Genomic DNA, 26,181 nt, shown 5'->3' with positions numbered 1-26,181 from the left:
ATGCTGCCGCATGTGCGCGTGGCACGAGCAGCGCTTGCAGTGTCATACCATGCACTCGCCGCCGCCGCCGCCTCGGCCGCCACTCCAGCATGCTCGTCTGGCCATGCCATCACGTGCTTTTAAAGTTTTGCCTGATCAGTGCGCTCAACGGAGGCGCATCAGTGAGGGAGAGGAAAAACGCCTGCTTTGCGACTTCTACTGCTTTTTTCTATCCCTTCCTACTTTCAGCCTTACCTTGAACCACACCGACCACGTTGGCAACTCTTCCCCACCCCACCTGTTGCCCCCCTCTTGCGCAATCTGGAAAGCATGCTCCTCGCACCCGTCGGTACCCACGGGCCTGTGCCAGTACGCGGAACGCCAGGCTTTCCAGAAGCCGCACTATACACGGTCTTTGGTTACACGCTGCCGCATATCAAGCGGTAAGCCAATACATTGAACTCTATGGGAAGCGAAGCGGTTTTTCACAAAAAGCCACATATAATGTGGTCCCGCACTATAAGCGGTAACGTTATAAATGGTCTGAGCTGTAATTATCCAGTGATTTCTGAATTAAAGGGGCTTGAATTAACGAGCTTTTACCATAAAGGGGAGGAGGAAAATGAGAAAATTATGCTCAACATACACAAGATGACGATCACGTCTTGGCAGGAGGAGGAGAAGGGGGCTGTGTACACACAAGAACTTAAAAACATGCGGATGCTCATGACTGAGTTAGAGTGATGACTCACCATAGCGCAGGTCATGAGGGCGCCCCTGTTGGCTGGCGACAGGAAGCCCAGGCAGGCAAACACTGCACATGAAAAGGAAGCAGCAGGCTTATCAGGCAGGCAGGCAGCAAAGCAGCTGGCAATGAGCCAACCTTACAGACATGAACCACGTGACAAAGTCCATTCAAGAAGAAGGCAGACAAGGTCAAGTGCTCTTCCCATCCTGAACCTTTTTTTTTCTGAAGCTTAACGGCATGAGCCAGTGACCACCAACTACCAGCTGATAACTGGTACTCCACAGTTAGAACAGTGTCACTGCCAAGCCATGGTAATGGCAAAGGTGCACACCAAGCCCAAAGTAGTAGCATTCATGACTGTGAACAGGAGTTGTGGTTGGAAAGAAACCATTAGTTCTGGACCACCTTATGCAAGAATTCAGTTTGCAATGAAATGAAATGAATGAAATGAAAATGCAATAAAATGGAATCTGAAATATTGACGCAAAGAAAAGCTTCATAGATAGGGAGGAGGACAGCTTCAGGTTTGGTTTGGTTTATGAGGGTTTAATGTCCCAAAGCAACTCAGGCTATGAGGGACGCCGTAGTGAAGGGCTCCAGAAATTTCGACCACATGGAGTTCTTTAACGTACACCTACATCGCACAGTACACGGGCCTCTAGAATTTCGATCTCCATCGAAATTAAACCGCGGTGGTCGGGATCGAACCTGCGTCTTTCGGGCCAGCAGCCGAGTACCATAACCACTGAGCCACCGCGGTGGCTTGGAGGAGAACTTTAGATTTCGAAAACATTACTTCAAAAAATAAATTTCCTTTGTAATTTTTCTCTCTCAAAAACCTGTGTCACTTTTCAAGCGCTGAATCACACTCGGATACATACATGAGCGGAATGTCTGCAGCTGCATCTAGCAGAAGAGAAAACAGCTTCACCTACTCCAAACTCGACATTCTGCAGCTGGCCACAACCACCTTAATTTTTCAGCTCCAAAATGCTACTCCAGTAGAAGCGGAAAACTTTACAAGACCCTCAATGCCATTCACATCTTGCAGAAGGTGTTACATATTTTTTAGGAATCTTGGCATCTACACTTTCCCAACCACCTTCTAGAAGTGGCAAATGCTCTGTGGTAGTCATGTTGGGAACAAGTTGACCAAAAACATTAGAAAGCTGAGTGCCATCGAAGTAGCACATGACAGCGCAGTGAACACAGACAAATGCAAAAGAAATACCAGGGCTGGCAGGGCTAACCGACCGCTGCCAACAACTCCTCCATGCCTAAAGAGCCCAGTAACGCTAATAAAGATCATACCAATGACATACTCTAGTTTTTCTCAACTGTACACCGATACTGACAGGTACCCTGTTCCCCTCCCAGCATAACTGCTCTCCAGAATGCCCGGGCTTTTGTTTGGAGGCTTGTACATCACTGACGGACCTGAGCCGCGCTCGGGCTTGTACAGTGAACCGGTGCTTTCATTGAACGCCCGCTTATTATGCTCTCGCGGGGTTAACGAACGGCAGGTCAAAACAGAGTCAGTTTTCAACTATTTCCAGAGTGCAAACTTATTAATCTTCTTATTTTGGTGCCAAATTTTCAGATCAGAGTGCGTAACACTTACCTTCTCCCCAGCATGTGCCTTGGCTCTGTAATGTTCTATGCTCGATATTAACGAGTCTCATATTTCCTGATAATCTTAGTATTATTTCTTCTGTTTGGGTTTCCACGAGCATAGAGGAGGCTGAGCGTGCAGGAAAATCTGGGCCTTGGGGGGGGTGCATCCAATAAATGCTTACCCCATAGCACCCGCGTAGTGTGGTTCCTCTCCTTTCGGTCTGTGTGTTCGTGCCAAGTACCTTTCACATGAAGTACGGCACAATATTTATGAGACTCCTCTCTTTTGTCTGTCAACTCCTGCCTTTTTTAATTTGTTTTGTGCCCTTTTTTTACAAAAGCTTTTTAAACTAACTGTATAAGATACTACAGCGTTAACGCTCAGTTTCAGCACAGTATCGGGCCCACAGGAGTTGACATCTTCATTGTGTAATATATCCAAGCCCAGTCTATGTTCCTGCATTTCGTTTTCGCTGGATGGTTTTTCCTGGAGTCGGGCCCACCCACTTATCGGGCCAAGTCGGGTAGGTGAAAGCTTCCTCGGGCTCGGGACGGGCCCGGGCATGTATTAGAGAAACCAGGTAGGGCACAGGTGGGTACAGAGTATCGGGCCGAGGACAATATTTACAGCCCATGCAGTGCACTAGTCTGCTGTACATAATCGCAGTGACCGTGCAGGGACTTCAAATGACATGACTTTCAAACTAAGGTGGTCAAATTACCGGGCTTTTACAGTAAACAATACAGCAAGGGAAAGCAAGTTTTTCTGTGAACAGTGTCCTGCCACTGTTCACAGCATTTGAACACACACACACCCCGAATTTCACATCCTGGAACTCCAGGTGCCCATACACAAAATGTGTACATCTGCCAGCGAGCACGCTCATTGTGCTACTTGGAAAAAGAGAACATTACTTTATCTCACTCGAAGATCCATCTACCGAAACAAAGAAAGAAAAGACAGTGAGCTAAATTCACTCACAAAGTGTGATGAAGGTCATGAAGAAAATCTGCGTGCCACTGCCCAGGAATACCGACAGCAGCATGCCCCTGCGTGGCGTCCGGAAGACATCGCCATGAACCAGCTTCCAGCCAAACTCCTCCTGGGCATCGTCCTACAAAAGAATAAAAATATGGAGACGCTTAAGTCATCCTAAAAATTGAAATGCCATAGCATTAGATTTGATATTTGTCGCAGCTTCTCCTGCAACTTCTGCGTGTGTTTGGGTCAGTTTCTTTGCAATTTTTGGCCCATCAACAGCAATATCAGTAGCAAGTATCTGCTATGCCATGACAGTGCTGACGTTTATATACATATATATATTTTATATATATTCGATGCCATCAACCTCGCATTATCAGAATTTTATAACTCTTTTGTTAAATCCTATTCTGCTCGCTCGGTCAATGCCAACTGGCAACTTTATAAAACTACAATGCTCACATTGAAAAACGCACACATTCCGTCCTTCCTTGTAAAATCCGATTGTAACAACGAATGGTTCAATAGAGGCCTGAAAAGGCTTCTTAATAGGAAAAACGTCTCTATCGTAAGGCTAACTTACATAACCTGTCTGAAACTTGGGAGCGATACTATCAATGCGCTAAAGAATACAATAAAAAATTAGCCTCCGCCAAATTCAAGTTTTTTTTCTTCCGACTTACATTCTATCCTCCAAACAAACCCTAATACATTCTGGCGTATTCTCTCGCCCAAACTGCGATCCTGTAGAATTAAGCTTCTTGACGCTGACCGTGAGCCCATAGACAGTAATAAGTGCGCGGCAATTCTCATTAATTACTTCTGTTCAGTGTTCTCCTCAGCAACTAGCAGCCCCAATTTTTTGCCAGCCATCGCCGCAATACCCATGCCACAAGTCACAGTCACACCAGTAGGAATAGCGAACTTAATCAGTTCTCTCAAAACTTCATCATCAGCTGGCTGCGTTAATATAAACAGTAAACTCCTGAAAAATACTAGTTCAGTCTCAAGCCTAATCCTGCATCTAATTTTTACCCAATCATTGGAATCCGGAGAAGTCCCCGATGACTGGAAGATAGCTGAAATCATTCCAATATTTAAAAAAGGTGACCGCACAAATCCTTCCAACTATCGTCCCATTTCGTTAACCAGCATTCCTTCAAAATTACTTGAACATGTTATATCTTCAAACTTAATGAGCCATCTAGATTCAATTAACTTATTTTATCCCCACCAACACGGTTTTCGAAAACACTATTCCTGTGAAACACAGTTGGCCGAATTCACTCATGACATCCTACACTTTATGGACAATAACCTTCAAACAGAGCCTATTTTCTTAGACTTTTCCAAAGCCTTCGACCGTGTTCCTTATTCGCACCTGCTCGCAAAACTCTCCTCCCTAGGCATTCCTCATACCCTAATAACCTGGATTGATCATTTCTTAAATGGGCGCATGCAATTCACTTCATGCAATGGCTACCGCTCATCCCTTACCGATGTTTCATCAGGTGCCCCACAGGGGGCAGGCTTATCCCCACTGCTATTCCTCATTTACATCAACGATCTTCCATTAAACACAAGCACCAAATTAAGACTGTTCGCGGACGACTGTGTAATATACAGCCCCCTTCGTGATCCCACCGATAGTCACCTGCTACAAAAAGATATCGACACAATAGCCACATGGTGCGACACATGGCTGATACCTTTAAACCTTGATAAATGCCACTGTCTCGCAAACGCGCAGTTATTCATCATTCATACAATATAAACTCAGTCCCGATTCTCCCAACAACATCATATAAGTATCTTGGATTGCATCTGACATCTTCATTATCTTGGGTAAACCATGTCCAAAGAATATGTTCAGATGCCTCCTGTGTCTTAGGTTATCTACGACGTAACCTCAAATCAGCATCTCCCGAAGTAAAAAAACTTGCTTACCTAACATTTGTTCGTCCCAAACTTGAATTTGCATCATCTATCTGGCATCCCTCTCAAGCCTACCTCACTGCCGAACTTGAGGCCATCCAAAACCGCGCGACCCATTTTATCACCTCTGAATACACTAAAGAAATTAGCATCACTGCACTAAAACGTTCTATCTCCCTCCCCACACTTGAGTCACGACACATTATTTCACGCTTTTGCCTACTACACAGCTTTTTTTACTATCCGACGTCAAAGCACCCCCTGCTGAAACCACCAATCCGAACTTCCAGTCGCCTCAGCCACAGCCACCCCATAGCCAGCATCAAGAGCCGTACTTTAGCAATGAGCAGTTCTTTTTTTCCTGACGCAATAACCCATTGGAATGACCTGTTAAACGACATAGTTTCATGCAAATATCGCAAAACATTTTGCGCGAAACTCACTAGTCATTTTCAGAACACGTGAACCTGTAGTTGCCCTGTACTTTTTCCTGTATTTTTGTGCTTTTTTCTTTTTTCTTACCCTTCTTGTAACCGCTTGATCCTCCTTTTTTCAGTTTTTTTTTTAGTGTTTACAGTTCCAGTGTTAAGTTCATTGTGCCTATGCTTTCATCATGAGTGCATTTACACAAAACCATTTGTAAGCCCCTCCTTATGTAATGCCTTCGGGCCTTTAAGGATGAAATAAATGAAATAAAACTACCGTTTTTTTTCTGATTTTTTGTTTTGACTATCTAGGTTGCTGACTACAAACTAGGTTGCTCACAACCCCTAGGGCAGGTTGTGATGACATCACAAGGCCATGTGACCTCTCTCGACCAATCATTAATTTAAATGCCACCTGCCACGGTGAACAGGCTGTTCAGAATCTGGTGGCCAGGTTGCCACCTGCCACAGTGGGCAGCTTGTGATGATGCCACAAGGCCACATAAACTTTCTCCAACCAATCAGGTTAGCCCATCAGAGCAGCTTGTGATGATATCACTAGGTGACGTGACCTCTCTCGACAAATAGGCTAATTTCGTCTGATACCAGTGGGTTTTTTGTGTGACAACTCTAATGCTATCACATTTTTAAAAAAATGGGACATAAGTGACAACGTGTTCATTCCACTAGTAAAGAGGAGGCTCAGTGATGAGAAATGAAGCATAGAGAAATACCACTAATATATTAGTAGAAGTACATTAACACCTTGTTAATTTATCCCCAGTTAATTTGGAAAACCATTAATAAAATGCTAACGCAATCCTGACTAACATTCATATGAGTCGATGGCGTCGGATGCTCGTTAATTCGACACAGCTGGGCTCACACCAGTTAATTTAGACAGGCTTCCGATGGGGGCTGGGTCGAGGTATGACTGGTACAGCAAGCAATCTTGCAAACAGCACTCTCCTCAAGCCTGACTAGGTAGTGCAATTTTGCCCACGCAAGGGGTGCGAGTGGCCATTCAGAGGATCCAGCTGCCAAAATATAGCCCGGCCGCATAGTTTCAGTTTTGCCTATCCAAGCTTTGTGCCAGCCAGCAGTGACAGTTGCTATCGGCGGCACATCAGCCAGCCAGCCAGCCATTAAATAATTCAAACTTCAGATAATTTGGACATCCTTCTTGGCCTTTTGAAGTCCGAATTGATGGGGCTTTATCTACAGTGGTAGCAACAGCTGCACAGCTCATCAATAGCGGAAGATTAACAGACTTATTACTCTTCCCCGGGGCAAAGCAGTAACAGCCACAGCTGTACCACCACCCATCACTTTTTTCTTTTGAAACATCTTTTCTTTTTCTTTTTTGGATACAGCTGTTCGACTTCTGAAAGCCCAGCAGCGGCCCAATAACAAGGTTCCTTACCGGACTCCTTGCATCTTGAACTGTATTCATTTATCTCTCACATGTTAGTATGCATTTGTCCAGAGCACTAGAACAATGCAATCTGGTGTGCTTTGGTGATGTGCAACACTGAGCCCTGAGCTGCACATGGCTCTTGGCGGCATGAGAAGTGAACCCTGACCCATAAGAAGGTACATGCATAACAGGATACTGTTCCAAGCCCTTGGCCACTTGTTGGTTTGGTTTCGTTTGGTGACTCAGGCTATGAAGGACTCCGTAGTGGAGGGCTCCGGATAATTTCGACCACCTGGGGTTCTTTAACGTGCACAGACATTGCCCAGTACACAGGCCTCTAGCATTTCGTCTCCATCGAAATGTGACCACTGCGGCCGGGATCAAATTCGCGTCTTTCAGGCTAGCAGCCAAGCATCATAACCACTGGCTCACCGTGGCGGCTCCTAGGCCTTGTAAACAAAGCTAAGGCGCTCTGAAGTGCGCTGTTCGTGCACTCAATAAAAGTGCGTGCAGGGCTGTACACAGTGCCCCCCCCCCCTGACTGTACACATTGCAACCCGCTGGGGCAGTGTTCAGCGAGCAGACATGATGAAGAAAGTGAGTCAAAGCAGAAAGAAAAGAGGTAGGGGGAAGACGCACCCCAGAGTCCATCTGGTTGTAGCGAGCGATGTCCTTGTGCAGGGTGCGCAGCAGAATCATGGCCACCATGCCCGTCAGGAACAGCACAATGATCAGGCTGTTCATGATGCTGCAAGCAAAAAGGAGAGAAAGTGCAACATGAGCAATGCTCATGTCAGCTGTCATAGTGAGGTACTGACGACCTCACATCTTAATGATGTATGCCGTTTTTCCAACCATTCTGTTTCCTACGACATTCTTTGTTGGTAGTTTGTACAAAATACTAACAATGTTCTTCCAGGAACTGTTCTCACTTCTCTGGAACTGACAGTTTCTTTTTTCCTTCTCTGCGCCACCTTACATCAGTTAGTATTTAAGGAAATCTCTCGACCTGAGCCACCTCATCCCAAACACTCAAATCAGAGAAGCCCACGGGAAGCATACAGCCAAGCCACTGCTAAAGCAAAGGAGAGTAGCAGTGATTATTAAACCAAGTAAAGTAAAACTTGATAGTTCGATCACTGGTAATTCTGTAATCCACATAGTTTGGACAGCTGACATGGTCCTGTCAAATTCCCATGGTGTCGGACACACTTTAATCCGGACGCTGCTGGGCTCACACTGGCTAATTCAGATGGCCTCCAGCAGGAGGGCTATGTAGAACCATGACTGGTACGGCGAGCTTTAGTTCAAAAACCCCTCAAGAAGCCTCAGTTGCATGATGACTTGTTGCCTGTGCACCATCTGGCAAGCATGCACCATGGCACGCGCGATGACAGTCGGAAGGCCTCCCTTGAAGGCCAAGTTCTATGACCTACGATGCTTCTAAAGAGTTTCCGAATTTGTGGCCAGCCTGTGGCTGCGGCTACTGGTCTATTGGATATTAAGATTTCAACAGGACTCCTGTTAAATTGAATCATCCACAAAACAGGAATAAAGCAAGTCAGAATTATCGGCACTACACTGTATGACCTCTGACTGAATTTTAAGTAGCAATTAGAACTGCCACTGCAACCATCGACTACTGTCCTTTGGTATGTTCCCCACATGAAATATAAAAAAAATTTTAAGAAAATGTCCTCCCCCTCCCCTTTTTATTCCAAACAGGGCAGCAACCTCAAGTCTGTTTGTCCTGTTTTTAAAATCCCTGAATCTGAGTGTGCAGAAAAAAATTAGACTTCTAATCCAACTACACTGGAACCCCTATTATGGGTCCCCCTTTCATGCCGCGATCAGCATTTTGCGGAAAATTAGTGTGGGGCTGGCGAATCTCCCATAGGCACAATGCATTAAAAGCCTTGGTTATACAACAGAAAAATATGCACGCCCCGCTTCGCACGATGGCTAGCGGGAACCGTCTGGAATGAGACATGCTGGTGGAGCACTTTATTGGTAGACGTGATGTGAATCAAGTTTCTTCCAGATTGGAATCAAGACGGAGGTGCGTAGCGATGCGATCAAGCGCAATACGGCCTGTAATGATGGTTCTACTGACGACTCAGACTCTGCGCATGCGACCTGCTGCCATCGGTGTGGGCTCACCTATCCGTTTTTCTGCGCATTTTGCTGACAAAGGCATTGAAGAAACCAGCTGTACGTTCATACCAGCATAAGTTACTGTACAGGCAACAAGATTAGATGCTTTTATGATGCTTCTATGATCATTGGTGGCTAGTTCGAAAACATATTCCGTTGTGGCTCAATGCGGAGCATGTTAGGACTAGCGACACAGAGCGAGCCAAGAGCGAATAGCATGCTGTCACCCAGTGGGCTGCACATCGCTGCAGAAAGCGCACCGCTGGCACATTCGCGTCGCAGGCGAACATAGTGTTTTATTTTTTCCTTTATGACGCGAATTCCTAGTACAGACACTGCTGCTGCGAAGTGACAGCAGTTCTAGAGGAATTCTGAACAGAAAGACATGTCGCTGCCATGGTAGCCAGCCGAAAGGCTGGCTGCGCGCAGTCTCAGAATTTATTCTTACAAAATGAAAACAGGCGTTTTTATAATACACAGGGAAAAGAACCTTAATTAATCTTTGAAGCCAGAGTAACGGACGCAATTATTACATGAATGCATCAGTTGTGCAAGATTTTCGATTACATGACGCCCAGATTATAAAACAGTTTCACATGGTCCCCTGAAGGTCTTGTAATCGAGGCTCTCTTACAGCTTTGTAAGCCACATCTCTGTTTTACAAGCAAGAGGTGATGAAGAGTGAGCGAGGTGCTCACCTGAACCACTGGATGTTGGTCTGTGGCAGAGACTCAAGGATGTAGTCCCACCTGGATGACCAGCGGACATGGTCGTTCCTCTGCAAAATGAAACAAGCAGGGAAACATCAACACCCGCATAACTGCACATTACAGATTACAGAACTGCACAGTACTAACATAACACGCTGAGCCTGCACGTAGTCATGGGCCTCAGAAGTACGCTTAGACTAGCTGAGAATCAGACTCACACAGCAGCACATCTTCCACGTGCAACACCAGATGCCAGTACTTCATTCTCGAGCTACTCAATGCACCTTGCCTCAGGCAAGGGGGTGGCAGCATATGACTGCACATCTGCAAGGATTATCAGGTTGCCGAAGATTCACCTGGGTGCTGAACGAGAGATGCAGCTTGACAAGCTAGCAGGAGTCTGTGCCACTCATTCAGTGATGCAAAATGTTTTCCTCAGCATTCAATTCACCTGTGCCAAATTTGCCACTGCCTCAAGAAAAGCGCACATTTCACGCATTTATCTCAGTTAATTCCGCAAGTTCTTCCAAAGCATCTAAGCTACTTTTTGACAACACAGCACATAAGTGACGTCTCTGAGGAAACTGGCTCACGCTCAAGAACAACCTGATGTCATTTTCCAACTCAAAAAGCGAACAGGGTGTGTACACGGCATGCATTTCCTTGTGATAAAGCGACAATCGTATGATTACTATTTAAGTGCATATTCTGCACAGGTGACGGCAATGTAGCTGCACTGAAGCAACAACAGGGGCACCACTAATTTGAACTAGGCTTTCAGAAAGGCAGCACGCGCCTCTATGAGCAATAACCTGCCTCTGGCAGGCAACAAGGATTGCGCGAGCTGCAAAAAACAAGAGAAAGAGACCTGGCGAATTTCGTGTTTCAGTGAGAAAAAAACAAGAAAAATACAATGAAACCCTGATCAGCAGGGAATTTAGTCACTTGTCACCTGTTGTCAAGCAGATGAACTGCAAAAAAAGTAATGCAGCACTGCTAACTGTTGATGGGCACAGCTGCTCTTTCTCGCTATCAGGAAGCACTGCCGTAGGCACACTATCGGATATCAGCTATGAAAGATGACCAGATACTGAGGTCAAGTTTTGCAACTGCTATGACTTCTGGCATACATGCATCATCATACAGCATTTGCAACACACCAGAAAATGGGCCTCTCTTGCACTTGACTCTGCAGTCACAGCACAAAGTGCTCACGAGGTAGAAAACAAGCATGCACTCCTTTCTGCTAGTTCCGCCTTCCCGGCTTTCACTCAATTTCTTCCCACATTTACAAGAAGCAGTGACAGAGAGAAGTGAGACTCACCACGAAGGTGACACTGTAAGTGTAGGTGATGTTGAAGGCTGCATCTTTATCTTTGAGGCTCAAGGTGAGGTGCTCTGTGGAGTCACACATCGGCCTGTCGTCACTCTTGTGCTTGATGCTGTGCACAGTGAGCAATAATTATACAGAGACAAAGTATATTTGACACGCAAGTGTGCAAAGACAAGAGTTCTTGCCCACAGAGCTAGCTCCGAAAATTTCTTTGTCATACTTTCATAAATAAGATAACTATCAACATTTATGTGCCCAAACTGCACTAGGCATATGACGCACACCGTAGTTGACAACACCAGGGAACTTGACCAGTTGGTGGACTTTCGTGCATGCACTGTAACAGAGCACTACATTGGTCGAGCTGTCTAAGGGTTTCCCTCTACATAAACAACGGCTGCCAACGTCAGGGACCAAACCTGCAAACTTGCAGTGCAACAGCGCCATGCCATAGCGGCTAAGCTAACTAAGGTGCAAAACTGCTTTGTGGGCATTAAATTCCCAGATGGGGCAATCTGCACGAACCGAGGAGCAAACTGAATGAAAACGAAGCAAACTCTGCAATAAAGTCCAAAAGCCGTCCGTCTCGTGGATCATTCAAGACGCACTAAACGGTGTCGCAAATGTCAACAATGAACTAGCCGCCTTCACTATACAGTAAAACCACATTAGTTCAAACTTCAAGGGAGTGGAAAAAGCTACCGAATTATCCGAATGTCGAATCATCGAATGGCCTCTAAAAACTGCCAAAAACCATTTGCATGAAAGTAAAGTTTATATGATGAAAACTTGGGGCAATGATCACCTCCTTTTAAGATAAAAACTGCGCAACAATGACGGTTTTTCACAGTTCCATAAAATGTTTTAATTTGTGCACACTAATCGGGAATGTCAGAAGCATGACAGCTCCATAACGGTAAGAACATCTGCGGTTTCTTTCAGTGTACGATGCAGCAACGCCGGAGCTTCTTTGCATGCGGCGTCGCATTTCAGGTGGCTTCACTGCACTAACAGCAAACAGCACATGACGAGCACTGAGTTTCAGTGTGCTGGAATAATAGAAGTACCAAGTGGACGGAAGCGAGGGAAGCATGCAATGGTGCCAGAGTGGCAAGACACCTTAAAAAAAAAAAAAAAAAATAGTGACAAGGCAATCATCATTCTAAACGGTGTGCAGTTTGAGTCCCAGCTGGCTGGCTGATATGAGCGGCCGATAGCCGCAATCGTCGTGGGCTGGTGGTAAAGCTCCGAAAACGAAACTATGCGGTCTAGACTCTCTCTAGCCCTATAGACGGGGATTAGCCAATCGTACACACGCCCGCTGGAGAAGCACGGAAATTGTCGGAGGGCGCGCGGGAAACAATGTAATATGCTGTTCAGGCCTGCGAATGAATGGACAATCTCTTGTCAAGCAGGTCAACCTCTACATAACTCCCCTTCGCCAATGCAAGAACCAAGGTGTGCGAATAAGCGAGCTTCCAACACCATAGATGGGCATTTGGCGTGACTCAAACAATCCGAATTAACGGGGGCCTAAATAAGGTGGTTTTACCATATAAGCTCAACACACAAGAGAGTTGGATAATACAGATGCACGATCTGAAACAGCGGTACATTAATGACAGTAGATATGCCATGGCCATGTTCACAAGCACTGTACCACGTATGACTCAGCTAACCCCCTGAAAGTGTTCACGCCCATACCGACTCTCAGGGAGGCAAGGATGAGCAACCCTGCTTATCTGCAAGATGCGTTTCCACTGCTTAAACCATGAGAATGGTTTCGAAATGATAAAACATGCAGGCACAGGAAAAACACATTGGGAAAATAGAATGCTGTCCTCAAGACAAGATAAAAGAGTGGTGATATCTAAACATGAAAACCCGCTTCTCATGATGTTTTCCTTACAAACCTGTCGCCGCTTGCAAGCAACACTTAAGACACCATGGAACATTAGTTCATAGCTGCACCTGAATGAGTTAGGTCTTACAAGAACACTGCTGTCAGTGAAAGAAAATGCAAGGAGAGAGAACTGCAAAATGCAACGTAATAGGTGCAACGCTCCTGATATAACATGTGGCAAAAACAAATCGCCATATACAAATGCCCTTCAATGCAGCAAAGCATCATGCTGGATGTCTTGTAATACAAATTTCAGGTTATCAATGAATGTGACTGTTGTCTACAGTAAAAGCCCTGGTGGTTGCAGCGTACTGACAATGCATGCAACTGACCTTCGGGGCTGCACCTTGACAGAGATGATGCGGCCACCTTCCTCGATGAAGGAACTGCCCCAGGACTCTCGCTCGCTCTTGTGGTATGAGATGGTCAGGTCCACGTGATTGAATAGGTAGAATGTTTCTGGCTTGGAGAATTCAGACTGCACCACACATGGAATGAAACAAAGACAAAACAAGTGCTCTAAAAAACACAAAAACATTCAATGCCATACAACAGATAATAACTGCCTTTCCAAATGAATATCCTTGACTGAGACTATGAACCTTTAGGGTCTTGCTTGAACAAGTTATACACAGCTTATGATGAGGGCCAAATTATCCCTTACTGTTGTAGTTGACCTACAACACTCATTCTCCCATTCTGGCAATCACAGATGCTTCAATAAAAAAAAAATCCAACACAAAATTGAATAGTTATTCCCTTTTTATTCCATTAGAAGTAAAAATCATAGATCAGATCTGCCCAGTTAAAAGCCTCTCATGTGCAAGCAAGCAGCAGTATACTATATAAACTCATGTAAGGGCCACACTTTTTTAATTCAGGTGTGAATTTTGAATGTGTGGACCATACACGCATTTAAAAAAAAACATAAAACCGTATTTTTTCCTCAATTATACATGGGTGCAGCCCTTACACGTGATTGTACGGTATATGCCACTGAAAGACTTCAACCCATACAATAAGTTCCCAGTGCTTCACAAAGCAAGGGAAGCAGCCGGACTCACCGTAACGCTGCAGAGACCCCGCGGCTGGCTGTTGCGGTAAGTGAAGCATCCCATGGGGAAGCCCATGGAGCAGTACTGCTTGTCTGTGTCGATCAGGTAGCACCAAGTGACCGGCATGTTGTCCACAATCCAGTGGTGTCGGTACTGCTTCATCATGCCCTTCTTGAGCTGCTCGAGGCGCGCTGCAGAACCTGGGATGTCTGGCCCATAGCGACGCGTGCACAGCTTGGCACAGGACTTGTTCACCATGAAGTCAATCTGCATACCAGGGGAACACACTTCCCAAATCACAAGCCACTCCAACTCTTGATAAACGCATCCCTCAGTTCCATACGCTCTGACACAAGTCCTGGAGGGGAAATGAAATAAAGAAAGGATGGCTAGCCCTTAAATGTTTAACCACCATGAAAGGCTGTGTATTTTTAGTATCTGGCTGAACTCCACCACAGCTGAAAGTGCATTACGAGGCACTGAGGAACACTAACACAGGACTAACATTTTACACAGTATTAACATACATTTTAACCTACATGCTTTAAACTTGCACTCAGACCTTAATGTTATCCATAACATACCCAGCAACAATTTTCAGTGCATTATGACAGAAACATGACACTATACTATTAACCCCCAACTTCTACTACCCTCTACTAAATTGTAGGAGTTGACATGAACATTAAAACTTGCAATACGTCAGTATTCCTGGTGCAATTAGCATAATTTGCATATGAATGGGAAAAAGTGCCATGGAATCTGGCACCAAACAAGCCAGATTTTAAAATATGCCGTATTTGCTCGCATAATGAACCCACTTAAGTCCATATTAATTTGGGGGAGGCTTCATTATGCAGGGGAAAAAAAGTTAGATTTTTCCGTACGAGTCGAAATTTCATATCATATGCCCGTCCGTCCACATGTCCACCATCCACCTGTCCACCAACCAGAATAATTCTGCCTCATCCAAACAAGGCCCAGTGGAAAGGCTGTGCTTTCTAGTTTCCGCTGCATGCTACTCACAAGTTCTTGTACTCCTGCCATACAGATAGTCACAACTGTTTCCTTCACGACAGTTGACACAAATACCACGTGGTGAAATGCCAGAATGATGAAAATGTTCACAAAGCATACAGTTCTCAAATAACCAAGAATTTTGCAATGCACACTACAAGACAAAACCAAAAGCTAACAAAAAGTCAACTTTAAAATGCAAGGAATGCTTCAATTACATTTCAAAAAACTATATTTAACTGCAATAAACTGGCTAGTGGTGAAGTTTTTAGGCCAACTTGAAATTTGATTCAATTTTAGATAACACTAAGGCTTTCATTCATTAATCCATTCCCTTGCTTTAATCTGAATGGCATTATCTTTTACAATTACTCTGCAATGTCAAATTGAGCTTCTTTCACCTCATAGAATCGCATATGACTGCAGTACGTCTTTGCCAGCAGTAACCAGGCTGTATGGTTTGCTTCTCACCCGTACGGCAGTCCCTGTATAGCTTCCCTAAAGATCATAAGGTCTTTAAAAAAAAAGTAAGGTCAAGGGTTCTCCTTATTTTGCAGAGAATGAGTGGTGGCCTAGTGGTATGAGCATACAGCTCGCAAGCAGGAGGTGTGGGGTTCGATCCGCAATGCTGCCGGGTACCCACCGGCGATACAGTGGGTACAAGCTTTCCGCTAGCCTTGTGCTTGGCTTACCTGGGGTGAAATGCTTGAAAAATGGGTCTTTAAACCAACCTTGAGTTGACAAAAAAAGGGCCCCAATGAGCCCCGTCCTTCCCGCACAAGGTGAATTTCGGTCCCTCATGGATAAGATTTGTAGTGGCGCTGGTATTGCCAGCGGTGCTGATGATGAAGATGAAGCTTGGAACGTGACCTCGCTCGCGAAGAAAACCACCCCACCAACCGGCCTGGCCAGTAGCATCGACAGCCCACTTTGCCGGCTCACAAGCCACGGCTACCGGGCCTCCTACAATAAATGTGGATCGCCTTCCACAGATTTTCCGTCAAGAGAAGGTGAGGTGACCAAAAACCATTTTCCAAGCATTTTACCACAGAAGAGCCGAGCACCAGGTTGGGGAGCACCATTAGAAAACTGGTGGGTACCCGGCGGCACTGGGGATCAAACCCAGTGCCTCCCGAATGTGAGGCAGATGCTCTATCACAAGGCTGTAGCAGCAGCACTGGTCTCTCACGGCAATGATGTCAGTGGCCGCCGATGAAGACGACACTGAGCAGCATCCTGGTTGGGCCTCCTCCTCACGCTACAGTCTCGCGCGAGTCTGCTCCAGCTGGCTCAAGGCAGTGCATCGAACCCTTGCACTACTGCCAATAAATCAGCCGATGTTTCCCCCATCCTGGCCTCATACTGGTTAATGGAACAAGGCCACCACTTCAGTCAGACCCAAAGCTCTCAAGGCTAAGGGCGCAAGTTCTGGCATAAGAGCTCCACTACACCATTGAGATGCAAACCATGCAGCCTGGTTACTTTTGGCAAGTATGGTAACTATAAATTAAAAAACAAACAAAAATAACAAAAGGAATAACAGCTCAAGACACCACAGCGAATCAATACTACCAAGGGTCACCACATCTGTGGGCTAATTCTGCATTAATAAGAAATCTTTTGAGGAAAGCAGTGGTACTATATGTGAATGCAATCACGACAGGGAAGAAGCAGATAAGCGAAGAACGCAAGTGACGTACCAGGTACGGTGACAGGCGGATCCTCTCGCCAAATACCACCTGCCCCAGGTTCTCGGCTGGAGACGTCGTCACATTGGTCGTGCAGAAGTCGAAGCTGCACACACAAACAAAAAAATTGACATACACTCAGATGGCCAGATGCGCTGAACTGCATAAGCAGAATGCACTTTTAGGATGATGCTTTTCCATTTGATGATTTTCCTTTTTCCTAAGTCCCAATTGCCTGAAAGTTGTGCCAATTAAATTTGATTCACTTTGGCTGTCATTTACAGCTTGCTCGACATGATGATTTTACATCTGTTGCATTATACACACTTTTCCTCACTTGCACACTGTGTTGGACCAGCCAATGACGTGCCCTCACTGAAGTGATCTGCTGACATGCGCTCACTTTCGGTGCCGCTTTCTCTTTCTCTGCACTCGGCCCTCAATTGGAGGTGTCGCTGTGCCCCCAAGTGAACTGCCACCAATGCACATTTTCCACCTCACCTCCTATCAGAGTGCGGTTCTTGCACTTGGCTCGCTGCAGGCGTGCCGGAGGGTTCACTCGGCGGCCACATAAACACGCATGCCAGACTTTTTGCCCAATGGCACTCGCACTGCTCACGCAGTAAAGAGGCACCAGCATCAGAGCACCTTACCAACATTCCAAGCCACACTTCTAATAAATATAATTTATAGAGAGCATAAGCAAAACAATCACAGCATAAACACAAGCCACAGTACCTTTTTTTGGACTGTAATGGGCACACTATATGTACTTAAATGTCCCATGGGAGCCTGTGTATATTTTTTTCAGAGTGCGCCATCCACTTGGGCACCTTAAAATTTAAATGTGCACAGACACCAACAGCATCATTCTTAAAATAAACAAAATATACTCACTGGTTGTACTCATATGGAATGACCGACTCGTCAGAGTCTAGCCTGTTGACAAAAAGGTCGATCTTTGTCTGGAACAAAAGAAGAGAACAAAATAAGGAAAAAGAAAAAGGCAGCCTGAAAAGTGCTCGACATTAAGCAATGCAACAACATGGCTGCTAGTTCCAGTTGCCTAGAAAGAGAGGGCACAGCTTTTCTCCCAATGCAGGGGCCTTAAGCACAAGCCACATATGCCACTTCTATCTATAAACAGTAAAACCTAACACTAAAAAAGGCAGCGAGAGGATTTCTTGTGTGCTGGCACACATGCTGCAAGCCTGTAAGCCACGCTGTAACAAATGGATAGTCAGCAAGCGTACCGTATTTCATCCTGTCTCCCAAATGAAATACACATGCTGCCTCACATAGACGTCGCACAAAGGAAAGGCATGCAGTCTGCAGCTCTTCATCTGCAAATGTGGCATGCCTCATAAGCGCTGATGCTTTGTGTGAATGCGTCACCCGCTACCTCCTCTCTCAGTGCCAAAAGTTCAGAATGCCTCCAAGCAAATGAGACCCAAAGCTCGACACTTCCCAAACTGAAGTGAACTAGCCCTCATGACGGCACAGGGCAACAGAGATGATTTCTGACACAAGAAAAGCAGCAAACATAGTCTGCAGTAAAGAAGTACGGCTTTTCAAGAAAAAGTCTGCTGCCACATCTTTTACGTGCATACGTGAAAAGGCTTTTTAGTTACTGAGTGTGAACACAGCACAGGGAAGTGGACTCCGTGGCGCAGACAACTGCTAAGGCACACGTGCTGGTGCTGTCAGGAAAATCTCTCCATGCCACAAATCGTGCATCCTGCCATGCTTCTTGCAGAGATCATATGAACAGTGCTGTTATTCACATAATATATTTGCTTCTAGCACACTTTGCATTCAGCAACTAGCTACAAACTGCTTAACACAATTACAGCCACTGCCACAGCAAGGATAATAAACAACAGGCGATGCAGGATTGGCATATCACGATACAGTAGGCATCCCATTGAGACTCCGAATATTGTGGAACTAAACGTACAGTAAATGGAACCCTTGAAGAAGGCATAATTCTTTTGTGCTCTCTCAAGCAAAAACCACAACAAAGTGAACAGTCAAACCTGACAGCCCCATTCGAAGTCTCATTCCTTGGCAGTACCATTACATAAAAGAAACAGGAACTCCTTGAGTGCCTGCTGTGCCTAAAATAGATTTTTATGCGCGAGCTACAGTCTGATACAACTCAATAACGAAGCGGCTTTTCCCTATCAAAGAACCACCTTACAGCCAATGGCATCGGCTGATTCTTATGAGCCTGATAGTGTGACAATGCAAGGAGCAGTGTGACAATCGAGGGAAGGGACTATCCCCGACAATGGAAGAAGGAGACTATTACCTTTTATCGACTGCTCCCTGCCTTGTCACACTATCAGGCTCATAAGAATCAGCCGATTCCATTGACTAAAAGGGGGGCGTTTGACGGGGAAAAGCCACTTCGTTCTCGAGTTGTATGGTTTGGTTTATTGGGGTTTAACGTCCCAAAGAAAGACAAGCTATGAGAGACGCCGCAGTGAAGGGTTCCGGCAATTTCGACCACCTGGGGTTCTTTAACGTGCAATGACATCACACAGTACACGGGCCTCTAGAATTTCGTCTCCATCGAAATTTGACCGCCGCAGCCGGCATCGAACCCATTCTTGAGTTGTATCCGACTATACTACCATGCAGTGGCATATGGCAGCAATTTTAAGCATGGCCTCTAGCTCATTCATCGTGGCTGGCCATTTACCGTAAAGTTCCAAGAGAACACCCTACCCGAAATATTGCCGACCCAATTTTTGGGACACAATGTCCCATTTGCTAAAAGACCCGAATCATCGCCCAACCTGTAAAAATCACATTATATTTGACACCTTCCAAAGCCCAGAAAACTCCCTACGCAAAAACGCCTGATGGCCCCAGACAATTCGTCCGCAAAGACCGTCAGTGACTCATTTCGAACAAGAGAGATGATACCACCTCCTTTTTACTACTAGTCAGATTTCAGTGGTAAGATTCAGGGGGGCATCAGTTGTCAGATTTTAGTGGTAAGATTGAACGGGGTATCAGTTTTCTTAGAAAGGGGAGTAACGTTTACTGGGGCTATAACTGTCTCAGTGAACAATTACTGGTGAAAGCCTGTACAAGGAAGGAGGGGTGGTAGATGGGAAGAACAATAACAGAGAGATAAGGGAAAAAAGAAAAAGAGGAGATGGAAACAGCTCACAAACAACCAGTAAACAACCATTCCTCTATTTGCCGCACAACTGTTCATCAACGCTCGCTTCGAGGGTCAAACATGAGAATAGCTACACTAAGCCGAGGAAGGTGGGTGTTCGGTGGAACAAGAAGAATGGAGGCAACACAATGGAGGAAAACATTTCCAGTTGGAAAGAAAACGTGTTAGCCTTACATAGCAGTGCCACAGCAAAAGCAAATTCAAGGGAGCCACAAACAATGAATTGCCATTCTTCAGGGGAACAATAACTGCTAATGAGTAATTACTGCTTAATTTCAATCTAATAAATCTTGAGGAATTCTCTTGAGCACAATGAAATGCTATTCATTGATGAGCACACTGATCTTCCAGCTTTGGAGGAAGACTGCCAGCTAGTGAAGATTCTGAGGTGGCTGAGCTAACAAATGAACTGCCAATTAATTTTATTGTCATAACACTTCATCAAAATGATCAATGTCTACACTCACTCATTATATAATGCACCTAGTTGGTCTTTAAGGTAATAAAATGAAAATGATAACAAGAGCTCATATTTTCAGGACATGTCCCGATTTTTAAAAGCGCTCCGATCATAGTTCTAGCTACCATCGGAAGTCTACCAAACCATTTGCACCTAATTTTCTTAAATGGATTGTCCTGAGTTGTCCCCAATTTACACCGAGTGTCCCAGAAAACTACATACTTTCCCAGCTGGCCAGCTTTTCCCCAAAGTGTCCGTTATTTTCTTTTCTTGCACATGCACGTGACTCTGTCAATGATTTCCAACCAAACACAACTGATTTCTGCCTCCGTTTTGTTGTTAATGCACTTCTGTCACCACTGAGCAGGTCCTTTTGTCAGCCTGCAATCCTGAGTGCCAGCTTTGCAGTGAAAACTAACACTAGGACAATTCAACATGACTTCATGAACACTTGCCACAAATTTTGGCTTACTAGGGCTTGGTATGAAAGACTTATGCTCGCAATGACTGCCAAAGCTTCATATATAAAAGCCGTCTTCCAGAGTCTCAAATCTACGTTTCATAACCTAAAGCACGCCACTTGCATTGCTCACGCTCAGCACCATGTGGAACAGGAGATTCACAACATACACCCTTCGGTGAATATGACTGTGCCTGAATGAAAAAGAGTGCTCTCAAAACCTGACAAGTGATACTCGCTTTTAATTTGCACTACAAGCTTTCTCATGCCTCCTCAACCAAGGGAGGGCGGCATGGTGAGGCCCACTCCCAAGAGCTGCGAAGTTTTATTCAGGGAACCATCCCAAGGTTGTACTCTATGAAGAAATTAATGATCACTGCAAAGCTGTAGCTACAATCAGCAAGATACTTTCCAATAAGTTGTATGTATCGAGAAGTAGATTTATTCCAATCGAGACTGTAAAACTGGAAACTGCAAGACTGCATTTACAGAAGCAGTTTGAGGTTTTCGATTCTGTTGCAGACAAGTTGAATGGCACTGCGAAAGACAGGCTCTCTGCTAGTTACCTGGCAAAAATCCAAACCCGGAGTGGGTGCATTCACATAGAAATTAAAATGGAGCTTATGGTTTCAGCATAAAACAAGCACACAGATTTCAGTCTATCATCGTCATAGAAGTGGAGCGATTATAACTGCATATAAAAGAGAAAACACACAATCGAAGCAAAAAGCTCCAGAGATGCTCCCAACTATTTGTTTCAACTCGAGAAAGTAAGAGACTCATTTCAGTGCAAAGCACACCACCAAAGCACAATGTTGTTTCATCTAATAGCATCAGAAGGCAAAAAAAAAAGCATTTTAAGGCATTAATGCACTCACATTGTCCTAAAAAAAAAAGTGTCCAGATTTTAGTGTTTTTTGTCTCGATTTCATAATATCCTCGTCCTGGTAACCCCAGCTCCACATGACATATATTTTGTTGAACCCCTACCACCTGCTATATAATGAGGTTCTATTATGTCTTTTATTGTGACACGTTACCCTCCGACATGGCTTCTTTTCAAATTCAAACATATCGGAACTTTTTGGGAGGCTGGGTGCAATAGCACTACGTAATTCTTAAATTATGTACAGCAAGCTGGATGCTCCTGGCAGTTTTTTCCATAAAGGAATCGGGTACCAGACTGCCACAGTAGACGTTAGTGGTACAAATAGGCATGCGCGCTTTTGCATAATGACTGCAACTTTACTAAATTTGGAACAGTAAATAGTATATAAAAAGCTGTTCAAGTATATGTCCTTCCACCATTTAAATAAGAAGTTGTTATGTACCGAAACTGCGTCTGGGCATGCTTTGGTGGAAGTCTCCATATCAACTGACACACCAAAATTTTAGTAGTGCATTTTTACGTTCGAAAGATGTGCAAGACATTAGTAATCATGAATCACCATGTGATATTTGCCTAGGCTCAGTACCTAACGTGCAACTGAATTTATTCTTCCATGCAGTTTCGGTTTTAGCACTCGAAAGATGGTTGCGTCGTCACAAGTGAGTCTTAATCAAAAACAAGAAGAAATGGGCTTGGCAGGGCATGCAATATGAAGGCAAGATAACCAACCGATGGTCGTTAAGGGTAGCGGACTGGATTCCATGAGAAGGCAATCGTAGCAGGGGGGTAGCAAAAACTTGGGTGGGCAGATGAGATTAAGAAGTTTGCAGGGATAGGCTGGCCACAGCTGACACAGGTCAGGGTTAATTGGAGAGATATAGGAAAGGCCCTGCAGTGGGCATAGTAAAGCAGATGATGATGACCAGACGAAAATGTTACAAGGGTACCACTACCTTGCAACTGACACATATGTCCACGTTATGGAAGCAAATGGCATAAAAAAGCATACATCCAGTAAGAGAACATTATATATAAAGATGACAAGCTGAAGGAGGACAGCAGGAGCAGAACCACAAATTGCAAGAGCTTTAAGCTCTAGCTGTAACTCATTTGGTCAGAAGCCAATGGCAGTGCACACAAATTACAAATCCGGTACTTCACACAAAAAATTTGAAGTTGTAAACTTTGATAGCTCCTGGTTTAAACTGATAGCTGTTCAGATGGTCATTAGCACAATTAAACTACACATAAATCAATAGCCTCATCATTTAAAAGGTGCATTTAGGTACACAATTTCTACAGAGCTACAAGGAAGCATTTTTCACATACACATCAAATGCTTGTTCAGAGATAACACGTAAAACTACTCTTCAGCAAAAGTTCTTGGCCTGCACCAATATGTTGCATAACAAAGACTTCATGCTTCTCAAATCAGCCTCCGGGATAATTTCAAGTCCTTGAAGGCATTCACGGGGTCCATCAAACTCTTGCTGTTTAAAGCAACTCTCCAATGCATATCAGGCATGTATATTTTACCAACGTGGCATGAGACAATGCATCAATACCCAGTCAGAGAGCTGAAATCGTGAAACTTAAGATTTTAATATTGCAGAGAAATGCTTGCTCCGGCAGATAGTATCAGGTGAGAAATGTAACAAGGCATTGCCTCTGTGACTGGCTGGGTGTGCAGTTTGCACTTGGTTCCTTTATGCTTGGCAAACGAATAATAAAAAAAAGGATGCCTCTAGAGTTTCAGAGCTTTTTAGCACAGAAGTAAACAAAGGCATTCAGTGCAATGCATACAAATGCAAATAATGTTAGGCATGCTAATTCCCACTTCTCTTCAAATTCTCTAGGAGGTCAGCACTGCAGTGCCTGATGTGAATACCAAGATTAGAGCAAAAAGAAAAGCGAGCTGACCAACAGCACCACCAAAAAATTAAAAAAGGAAAAGAAGTAAGGAAAGAACAAGTGGGCCCCCATCAGCACCTAAGGCATTACAAGTACGTATCATATCAGGAGACCTCACTGTGTCCACACCTGCCTCACCACTACTGTTCGTGCAATGAGGGTGGGACCAACAACCCTTTCAAAAGTGTGGCTGTGGCATGGGCTGTCCCGGCAAGGCAACCATGGCATCCAGGCTTGCACTCTGTGCGCAATGTGCAGTACTGAGTGGCAGTGCCTTATTTCTTGATTGGGCAAGCAAAATGTGATTTCTTTTAATATTTTCATCTGCTTGTAGTTTTAATTTTGTGGGTGATTTGTGGTGTACTGGTAAGAAAATGAGCACTATCATAAACAACCAGCAGCACAACTTGCCACGTCACGATGGTCCCAGCCTCTTCCCCTCCATTCTTTAATCACCTTCACAGGTTCTTACAGGGCTGCAGACACAAAATTTCAAATGCAAGCAAACAATATAATTTGTTCCATGGGTGCAAAGAGATGCCTTCTAGCAAGTTTCAGTAGAAGGCATTTAGTGGAACACAAGTTTAATATGATTTTGAATGCTGCCCGAGGAGCCATTCAGCATTTCCACCCATATCGAGTAACGTCAAGCTGCACTTGCACCAATTACTGTGATGTTACTGAACTCAGTGGTGGTTCTCAGGAACAACCAGTGCTTGCCAGCAACGCCGACATCATCAGTATTATGTTAGTCCAGTCGATCAACCTGGAATACATAGACTATGTGCACATCAAGGTGTGCTTCAGTGCTGGTGTTGACCAAACCTGCTGGCACAAAGCTGTTTGTAATTATTATTGCGGTGCACTGGTGTTTTGAACTCATTTTCATTATTACTAGGCCCGCAGGCCTGTTTCAAGGATAAAAACGGACATCCAGAAACTGTTTGTACCCCTTTAAGGAACCCCATCACATTTAAAACCAAAAGCCGCTACTTTACATCATGTGATGCTGACCTGTGCATTTTCAAAGCACATACCTATGCTCCCTTGCTCCCTGCTATGAACTTCGGCTTTTAAAGAAAAACCTGCCACTGTACCATAACACTGTGTAAAATGTAAGGAAATAAAAAATTTCCAGATATACTTCATAGAAAGAGCAACTTTTGCAGCAGGTTAATGCGTACAAGTGTATTATTTCACCGGAACATGCAACAAAATGCTTATTTTCAGTCTTTACACCACAGTGATGAACTTATGGTAGTGTGTGTTTGCCTGCATGATTACATGCACCAATTCTGGATCCAATAAAATTAGATTTGATTTAAAAGAAACCGCATTAATGCCATTCAGGATCAGTCTTCTATGCCATGAACTTTTATCCTGATGACCACAATGACCTTTTTTTTTAAACGCCTATGTGGCCAATGACATGCTTTTCTAACAGTATGCATTTTGTGTACAGCATGAGTTAGGTAGGCTACTTCAATGTCAAGCAAAACTATGAACCTATAAAAACAGACTCACCACCAAAAATTGAGCAATCTGGCTTTATTAGTTAGAAAGTTGCTTGGTATGTTAGCACTACATTGCTCTGTTACATGCTTCTATGCAGCCTGACGTGCTAATGCCTGATCAATGATGCAAAGGACTGCAATGTGTACTTGGACACCATGCTCAGCAGAAGGTCAACCAATGCATGGAACACCTGACTCGGATGATCAGAATCAGAAGCACAGCAGCAAACAAAACCAAGTGTTTAAAACCTATTTGGAAATTCTACTCATGAGGCCTGTGAGTAAAACTCAGTACGGAAAAAAAAAACCAGCATCTACTACAGCCCTACAGAACACATCAACACAGCAGGGACACCTCATGTGACAAGGGCAAGTTAAGGATGGAAACCGGAGAATAAAGGAAACCTTGAGGGCCAAATGTTCACAGCTGCTCGGTGAAGCCGCATGAAAGAACGCAGAGAATGGATCAAGTTTCATCTGTCACTGCAGTTCCAACAAGTGAAGCAACATCAGACACGTGGACTTTAACAGTCTACCTAGCTCAGTGGACTTGAAAATACCACTCAAGTGGAGCTTTCATCAGGTGGGTTATTCAGCGTAAGGGAGCACAAACTCACACAGCTCGTTTGTTTTTCACCAACATATCGATGCCTCCACGACGTCACGAGCTAGTAAGCCAACCAGCGTAACAATAATAATAATAATTGGTTTTTTGGGGAAAGGAAATGGCGCAGTATCTGTCTCATATATCTTTGGACACCTGAACCGCGCCATAAGGGAAGGGATAAAGGAGG

The 26,181-nt window shown here is 44.6% G+C and overlaps 1 protein-coding gene across 1 annotated transcript in view; it reads right to left on the bottom strand.

Moving 5' to 3' along the window:
- LOC144124838 (transmembrane 9 superfamily member 2-like) overlaps nucleotides 1–26,181 on the bottom strand; it is a 58,184-nt gene that overhangs the window by 30,734 nt on the left and 1,269 nt on the right. The window contains exons 2-10 of the mRNA XM_077657742.1: nucleotides 17,858–17,925; nucleotides 16,973–17,066; nucleotides 14,265–14,522; nucleotides 13,533–13,678; nucleotides 11,289–11,406; nucleotides 9,953–10,032; nucleotides 7,740–7,848; nucleotides 3,324–3,456; nucleotides 732–793 (exon numbers count right to left, since the gene is read on the bottom strand). Of these exons, the coding sequence (XP_077513868.1) occupies nucleotides 732–793; nucleotides 3,324–3,456; nucleotides 7,740–7,848; nucleotides 9,953–10,032; nucleotides 11,289–11,406; nucleotides 13,533–13,678; nucleotides 14,265–14,522; nucleotides 16,973–17,066; nucleotides 17,858–17,925 (1,068 nt within the window). The remainder of the gene's footprint in view (nucleotides 1–731; nucleotides 794–3,323; nucleotides 3,457–7,739; nucleotides 7,849–9,952; nucleotides 10,033–11,288; nucleotides 11,407–13,532; nucleotides 13,679–14,264; nucleotides 14,523–16,972; nucleotides 17,067–17,857; nucleotides 17,926–26,181) is intronic.

This window comes from Amblyomma americanum, chromosome 3 (assembly GCF_052857255.1).
Source record: "Amblyomma americanum isolate KBUSLIRL-KWMA chromosome 3, ASM5285725v1, whole genome shotgun sequence".
In the NCBI taxonomy this organism is placed as follows: Eukaryota; Metazoa; Arthropoda; class Arachnida; order Ixodida; family Ixodidae; genus Amblyomma; species Amblyomma americanum.
Note: the sequence above shows the minus strand (reverse complement) of the source record. Positions and strands in the feature narration are given on the sequence as shown.